Source organism: Sceloporus occidentalis, unplaced genomic scaffold (genome assembly GCF_023333645.1).
Source record: "Sceloporus occidentalis isolate IW3139 unplaced genomic scaffold, rSceOcc1.0.p SCAF_68, whole genome shotgun sequence".
In the NCBI taxonomy this organism is placed as follows: domain Eukaryota; kingdom Metazoa; phylum Chordata; class Lepidosauria; order Squamata; family Phrynosomatidae; genus Sceloporus; species Sceloporus occidentalis.
In genome coordinates, this window is record NW_028317048.1 from 3,590,125 (window position 1) to 3,598,343 (window position 8,219).

Below are 8,219 nucleotides of genomic sequence, written 5' to 3' on the forward strand. Positions count from 1 at the left end.
TTTCACTATTCAGTAGGGTAAAATCAACTTCACATTTTGTATTTGAAAGTTCAACACCTTAATGTATTAATTGCATAATCTGCGATTTATTATTTTGAAATTGTCTAACCTTTTCCAGTCTGCTTGGTAATATGCAAAATGATGATGAAAAGATTTTTCACATATCAGATTTTGACAGCACATTGTTATTATTATGTTTTTTTGTTTCAGAAATGTCTACAAATGTGTATTTATGGTACCTACAAAAAAAACAATGTATGAATGTGCAGTTTATGCTTAAAAATCCTCATGATAGAAAAGAAGAAAGTGATGCAGAGGTACACACTGCAGGATAACGTTTCCGGAGCACAATTGACGATTTTAAGTATGTTGAACCAAGATTAAAAGAGTCACAGCCACTGGGGAAGGGGTTTCAAGCTGTCCATAACCAGCCCATAAGTTGTGCTGCTATGTTTGTTTGGGGTTCTATTTAAGTTCCATGAGAGCAGGACTTTCACAAGTCTTTTAAACAAATAATAATAAAAAAAATAATATACCTTGTCATTAAAAAAACAAATAAAAAATAGGGGGCAGTATGGTGAAAATGGGTAGGCTGGAGACACCCCCCTTTACCAATGTTAAGTTACCGTCTAGTGGGGACAAAAAGAAATACATACTTGCTGGTTTTGGATCAAAATATAGATTTTATGTGCTGAAAATTGTATGTGCTGATTTGATTTGTTGAGTCAGACTTTTTCAGTCATGCCACTTCTGGGCATTGTTTGAGGGGAATGCAACTCTACTGACTGCCTCCTTCGAACATCTCTTTCTTCCCAGTCTTCTTGAGGATCCATCATCCCTCGCAGGATTGCCAGCTTCTCAGAAAGGGTCTTGGTGTTTGTGACAAGAATGTAGTGATAAATTAAAGATCCAAACACAGCACCAATTACTGGCCCCAGCCAGAAAATCTGTGGAAAGATATGTTATGAATAAGTTGGTTAGGTATAACATATGAGTAAATAAAGTAACCAAATGATCTTTTATAATTTAAACAATCTATATTAACCCCTTAAGGACAATGGGCGGTCCTTAAACCCATTGAAAACAATGCATTTTGAGCCCGTACATGTACGGGCTTTGTCATTAAGGGGTTAAAATAATCTTAGTTATGTTGCTACTGTATTTTAAGCAGCAATTTAAATATTTATCGTGATACCGTTACACCCTGCAGGTGCAGGATCATTTCTTCCCCAAAAATGACAGAAAACCATAATAAAATGAAGCATGTGGAATAGGGCTTGTTTCACTCAAACGAAAACAAAAAAAAAATCCTAGCTTCCACTTGGAACACTATGAAACAGTATGTTTCAAACTACTTGTTGGAGCTTCGCAACCCATGTTTGTTATGTTCCCTGCTGCATACAAGCAACTGTATGAAGGCTCCAGGCCTTAATAAGTAGCTGCAGGTGAGGACAGCTCAGCAATTGCTCCAAGGCCCCTTAGTGAACTTAAGTCCCAATCCTGTAGTAGGCTTAATTGATTTGTGGTAGCATAAGATTCTCCAAGACTGTTATAACCTGTACTGCCTGTGAGCTCTGGATTAATGTAAGATACACTAGTCATACACTAGCAGAGAGAGGCAATAGCTTTACAGCAAGTATTTGTATCACATGATTAATTGAGGGCAGAGCCAGCTCCTCTCTCCCAGTATCCATCGGCACCAAGGCAGGAAGAGTAATGGGATATAGGTTACAGAGTGTGTGTGCAGTGATTGGTGGTTCAGACCTCTTGCTTTACTGCCTTCTCTTTCATTTCTTTATAGGGTATAGTATAGGGTTGTGTACCAGGTCACAGGCTATTCAAAAGCTTGTACCCTGCTGGAAAGAAGACTCCAGCTCCAACCAAGGAAGTGTCTAGATGTACAATGGCTCATATCAACTCTAGATCAGTATAAAGGAGCTTAAGTGCTTAGTTTTTTCATAGTTGTGTTCTGTGGTATATATCATTATGTTTTGCCTCACTTGCCAGCGGTGCTGTTCAATGTTACAACACATTGGCACTTCATTGGCTGCACATGCACATTTCCTTTTTATAGTGAAAAATGGTTTACACATGTTTAGCATCCAGCCCTTAGATTAGGTAGGACATAATGTTATGCAAATGCTTCATATTAACATGAGTCCTAGCCTCAATATTTTGTTTGTTTACCAATAAAAAAGCCAGCAACTTACAATAAAAAATACAGATTAAAACAAAATACCAATAAATACAATAGATTAATGATAAATAATGTTTCCCCTATTCACTATAAGTCAGATGAACACAAGTTGATATTTAAAATATATATATATATATATATTTATACATGTAAATATCATTTATAAATGATGCATATATTTTTTTAAACAAAAAGTGGGTTTACAGTATCTACATTTAACCTAAGATGTTGGTGATTCCCCCTCTTTCCCAACCCCACATGCATTTATGTTAAATTTTACTATTTATTTTTAGACTTAGTTGATCCATTATTACTTATTTAAAATATTCATATTTAATAAATAGAACCACTTTTAACCCCTTAATGACAAAGCCTGTACATGTAGGGCTCAAAATGCATTGTTTTCAATGGGTTTAGGGACCGCCCATTGTCCTTAAGGGGTTAATTTGTAAATTACATAGTTTTAATTTTCACAAAATGAGATAAATCAGTAGGGCCATTCCCTGATGTTTATAAAGCATGGAAAACATTGCTTGTAGGCAGTCATTATTTCCCAAGTTTTTCCAAATCTTTTGGGCTGAAAGAATAATTGTAAGTGATTGGCAGTAATTTATTTACGCTAGGGACAGCTCAGTTTTAATTGTTTAAATGATTACATAGCCGATATAGAAATGCTAAGATTTCCCCTGGATTAAAAAAATGGTACAATATATTAGTATTTTCAATATTCAGTAGGATAAACTTCACATTTTGCATTCAAAAGTTCAACACCTTAATGAATGTATTAATGGTATAGGAAATATCTTGAATTATTGTACAAGCAGTCTCCCTTCAAATTTCACACCCCAACATACATTGGAATTCTAGTGTCAGGGGCCCAGGTGGGAGTCCATGTACAGGATCAGCCTTGGGAGAGACAAGGTCTGCTCAAGACAGATGGGTGTTGCTGTGTCCAGTTGCAGATGGCTGTCTGCCTTAGCCTTTGTCGCCATCTGTAGACACTAGCTTTGGTGCACCAATGGGTCTGAAAAGCATGCAGACATGTGCAGACTGCAGGTGGGCTCTGTAGTGAGCGCAGACTGCTGGTGGGCTCTGTAGCGAGCGCAGACTGCAGGTGGGCTCTGTAGCACAGTACCAGGTGATGATCCAGGAGAGAAGCCAAAGTCCACGCCAAATGGCTCAAATTCCAGCTGATCAAACGCAGACACGGTACAAAGGGGCAAAGTTAGTTCAGAGTCAAAGTCCATGCCAAGGGTCAAATCCAAAATAACAAGCAGAAATATCAAAAGCCTCTGAATACAAGTAGGGCCAGCAAAAAAAATGCACTAGCAAGGAGCTAGGAGCATGCCCAGGAAGATATTAGGCCATGATCAGGTGAGGCAGAGGCATGCATGCAGCCAATGAGCCACAGCTGTGGCATAGGCAGGCCTGAAGCCAATGTCAATGAGGAGACAGAGACCAGCGACCCTAAAGCCACCTGCTGGCCTAGTGGTTAGGTAAAGTACCTAACGGGAGAGTTGCTAGTTCAATCCCCAGTGGGATGTGACATTTAGTACCCTACTTCTCTTTGATTTCCTTCCTTCAAGTTTACATTAGTCACTGCTGGGCCCTGTGGAATGTTTGGCCCCTGGACAACTGCCCCTTTTGCTCTGCTTAAAACAACTCCACATGGAATGTTTCTATGAAGCACAAGCCAACAGATCAGCCGAGTTTGGGTCATCACTAAGCTTTGTGTATGTTTACAGTCCCCATATTAATATTTATTTTGCATGATGAGTTAGTCTGATGCATGATGAGAAGCACCATACATCTCTTCTGAGCTGCAGAAAATGCTCTAAAGGGGGATGGTGACGGCTGCCTTGTGTGATGCCGCTAAAAATAAACGCTGGAATAAGCCAAACTGATTTTAGAATTCCCTGCTGTCTGTCAGGTAGGTGATTACGAAAAAGGTAGGAATCCAGTGTTAATGCCACAGCATTAATTTCCAGTGCTATATAAATACAGATATTGAACTCAATTCTTAATTATATAACGTATAATACAGCAACATTTAAGTTTGTGAGTTACGATTCATTAAGCATGACCATAACAATATATGTTCTAACAATAAACTCAGTATGAATGCCAGTGCATTAATCAAAACATGTATTATACAATAAGTCTTCGTTCCTGCCTAATGGCTCGTTTTTTGGCTTGCATAACGATCCTCTTACCTAACAATGACCTTACCTGTTTGGATAAATAATAAACCAAACCCTCTTCATATATATGCATTTGCATGGCATGGAATCCTTTATTTAATATGGCATTTGTCACACAATTGGTGTTTATGAGAAATGGATTAAAAGTTAATCTTACCCATTGGACAGAGAAGTCACCTGTTATAACTGCAGGCGCAAAGGATCTCGCCGGGTTCATGGAACAGCCAGTGTAGTATATCTGAAATAGTTATATGCCTGTATCAATACACATTTAATTTAGACAGATGAAGATAACATTTATACAGAGGGAGATAAAATTAAGAAAACAAATTGTATTAGTATCATTAAAAGTTATGTCAGGGGTTATATGTGTACACATTCCAGTGGCATTCCAGTACATTCAGTGCTAGTTGAATATTAAAAGCATGGGCCTTTTTGTGACCTCTCCTTTAATGGAACATGAGCATACTGTGCATATGCCTTTTTATTGAAGCCCTGACGTCTGTGTTTCACTATGAAGAAAAGAAAAAAGTGCATAAAATGTCCCCATTTAAGGGTCATGGTGAGCAACAAATCCCCAATCTTCTTTCTTTGGGAGCTGTACTCCCAGAAGAGATACTCAATGACTTCCTTTGCTCCTCAACTAGACTGCCTGCAGGAGTGGTCCACAGGGAAGGACCACTGGAATCATCATCTGAGGGAAGGGGCCACACACAAAAGCTCCACTCCTCCACTCAGAAAAACTGAATCCAGTTATTTTCAGTGATTTAAAAATTAAAAAACTTAACTACCAAATCCTTTGGTGCTCAGTGCGCTTATGCAATGCCAAAACATAAAGTGCAAGCTTTCAACACAACTTAAAGCTCAAGTATGTCTTAAATATATTTACACAAATTCATTGCTTGTGCAGCAAAACAATTATTAATTACAAACGTAATAATTAATTGAATATCCACGACACTCCCTATTCAATGTATTTAATATAATTGATTACTTTGACACCCTAGTCTGCTTTACAGGTGTTTGTGCCAATGGCATCGGTGGGGATTGAATGCGAGCAGGTTCCTGATGCTGGTGCATGCGCAGTTCTTGACTGACTGGCTTCAACCCCTTAAGGGCACCAGGACATACTATTACAGCCTATAGTATGACTATAAGGACATAATAATATGCTTTGTGCTGATTGTTCTGGCGTAATATCACTCAGTGTGACCAAGCTCTGCTTAAATAAAGCTTTTCCCAATAGTAGGTGGACTGAGACAGTGACGTGAAATATTATAGAATTTCTTAAAGTGGAGTCCCTTTTTTTTTTAGATCTAAACCCTTCTCTGTGTTCCTAAAACAAAGTATATGAAAATGCTTATATTCTTGCAATAACAAGACTTAGCTTACATTATAGACACAACTAACCACAACATCTACAGATGCTTCCAGCACATTAATACCATCCTCAGAAATCAAATACTGTAAGATGGTTTAACAGGTAAAACAGGTCAGGGATTGTGGTATTGGTAAAACAAAATATGGGCACATTTGTGGTCATAACTCTTGACACATATAAAAGTGATGCTTCTTCCAACTGCATTACAGGAATAATTTATATGAAGAAAATAAAAATATGATCAGTAAGTACTGAGAAATTTAGCTACATTTTGATTTTGATACCTACACCAAGAAGATGTCCAAAAGCCACAGAGAGACCAATGGACAGGGCTGGGGAACCAACATTATCAGTTCGTCTGTCATCTGTTGATGCTAGTATGCACACAACTAGCTGAAGCGTCAGAAACAGCTCGATGGTAAAAGCTTGTCCTGCTGTTGTGTTGTTAAATAGCTAAAAAAAAAATGATTTATGGTAAATAGCGTGCAACCTGTTTATGATGTTATGAATATATTATAGAAATGGAAACAATGGACTGTGATATTGGGACAATATATTATATATTCCAAATCATCTCTAGCTTTGTCTTATCATTACTACTTTTCTGATAGTAAGAGTTTTAATATAACATGATTGCCAAATTTAGGAGTCTTGTGCCCTATCCCACACACACACACACTATATTTAATTTTATTCCAATTATATTCTTTCTGAAGATCACCAATATCACTTGTCCACAACTGTTTTTAAGACATGGGAAAAACTAAAATTAAACAGTGAGACCACATAATTTTAAGTCAACCATAAAATCTAAATATATTGAGTAGGCTTACATAATTTGCGGTTAAAGTACAATAAAACAGTTTAAAAACACTTCTTTAACTTGAGTTACACAATGCTAAACACATGATAAATATATTGCACACAAACCTGGCGCATAACATTCAAGGCACTTATTTAGCAATTATTTAACTATTTTGCATTATCCAGGAAACAAAGGAAAACAAGTGCTGAATTCACATTCTTACCCCATTTATTGACAAATTTCCTCTGGCATGGAGAGGAGTTACCTCTTGGAGTATGGCTGCTCCAGAGACAGCACCAAGCAGCTGAGCACCTACATAAAAAACTGCCCGTAGAAAAGAGATCTGAGAACCCACGAGGAAAGCCACTGTCACAGCTGGATTGATGTGAGCTCCACTTACATGGCCAAATGCCTGGACTAAGGTCCCTATGCCAAGGCCAAAAGCCAATGCAGTTTGCAGGACACTTGGAAGCGCCCCTGACCAGTTCAAAGATGATCCTAAACCGAACAAAACAAATAACATAGTTGCCAAAAACTCTGCAAAAACAGCCCTGGTGAAGGCCACGGATCGAAGCTCAAACATTTGGATCATCATCTCTTACAGATGCAGTTAAGTGTACTAATGTATCTTTTTTGGTACTTTTTATTTAAAAAAAAAAAGGTTTACTCAAAAACAACCATCTCTTATATAGTGTTTTGCGACTCATGCCTATGAGTTTGACCAATAAAAAGCAGGGGAGTAAAGTAATCTCAATTGCAATCTACCAAGAAATTTTTAAAAAATTAACAAAAAAAGCTCCCTGGTGAACTCTTGTGCCCTCTGCACATAGTAATTCAGAATTAAAGAAGTTATCAGCTATCTCAAAATGCATTAATTTGCATTTTAATACATGTTTACAATAGCTTGCCATATCTAACAGAGCATAAAGCACATAATTTCATTTGTCTTGCATTATGTTTTAAATGAACCTTGCAATTTTATGTTCTCTCACTGTATTTCGCTGACAAAGTTCTTAATCTAATTTGTGCTTTTTTAACTAAGCAAAGTTTATTTTTAATTAAAAAAGCTTTATGTGTATCCAAGATCTGTTCAGGGCTATTGACACTGTTGTTATGCCATATATAAGGCAATAAGGGAGCAACTCGGATACAAAATATTGGTTAAATGGTAGCAACAAACAAAATACATTTGTCATTAGGAGTTCAAATGCAACTGTTCTCTGGTCCAGAAGCACTATGTACACTGTGCAGCCTTGTCCCCATGTGTGTTACATCTGGGTCAGGGAGGCATTTATGTTCTATGTTCTATGTACCTGTGACAACCCATAGTGTCACTGACAGTAGTGGATATGATACCAAAACCCTAAATACCAGAGCAGGGGAGGGTAAGGCAGCCATTAGAAGGAATAAACCAATTCAAACACCAGATAGCAAAACCGCATTCACAGTTAAAGGTGTCACCACATTGCATGGATTCTTGTAGACAAATATAAGAACGCTGGGAAAAGCTGCCTCAGTATATGCAACTTATATTTAGAAGACAAAATATTTTCAGGGATTTAAATGTAGGCAGGCAATATAAGAAGTGACAGAAAATGCAGAAGGAGGGAGGTTGTTAAGCTGATTTCGATATCT

General features: G+C 37.5%; 1 protein-coding gene across 1 annotated transcript; it reads right to left on the reverse strand.

Annotated features, from left to right (window-relative positions):
• Positions 1–725: 725 nt before the first annotated feature.
• On the reverse strand, positions 726–7,179 carry LOC149286529 (aquaporin-2-like). Its single transcript, XM_089493897.1, has 4 exons — positions 6,808–7,179; positions 6,068–6,232; positions 4,556–4,636; positions 726–947 (listed from the first exon to the last, which is right to left on the reverse strand). Exons 1-4 carry the CDS (start codon positions 7,177–7,179, stop codon positions 726–728), a joined length of 840 nt encoding a protein of 279 aa, XP_089350023.1.
• Between the last annotated feature and the right edge of the window lie 1,040 nt (positions 7,180–8,219).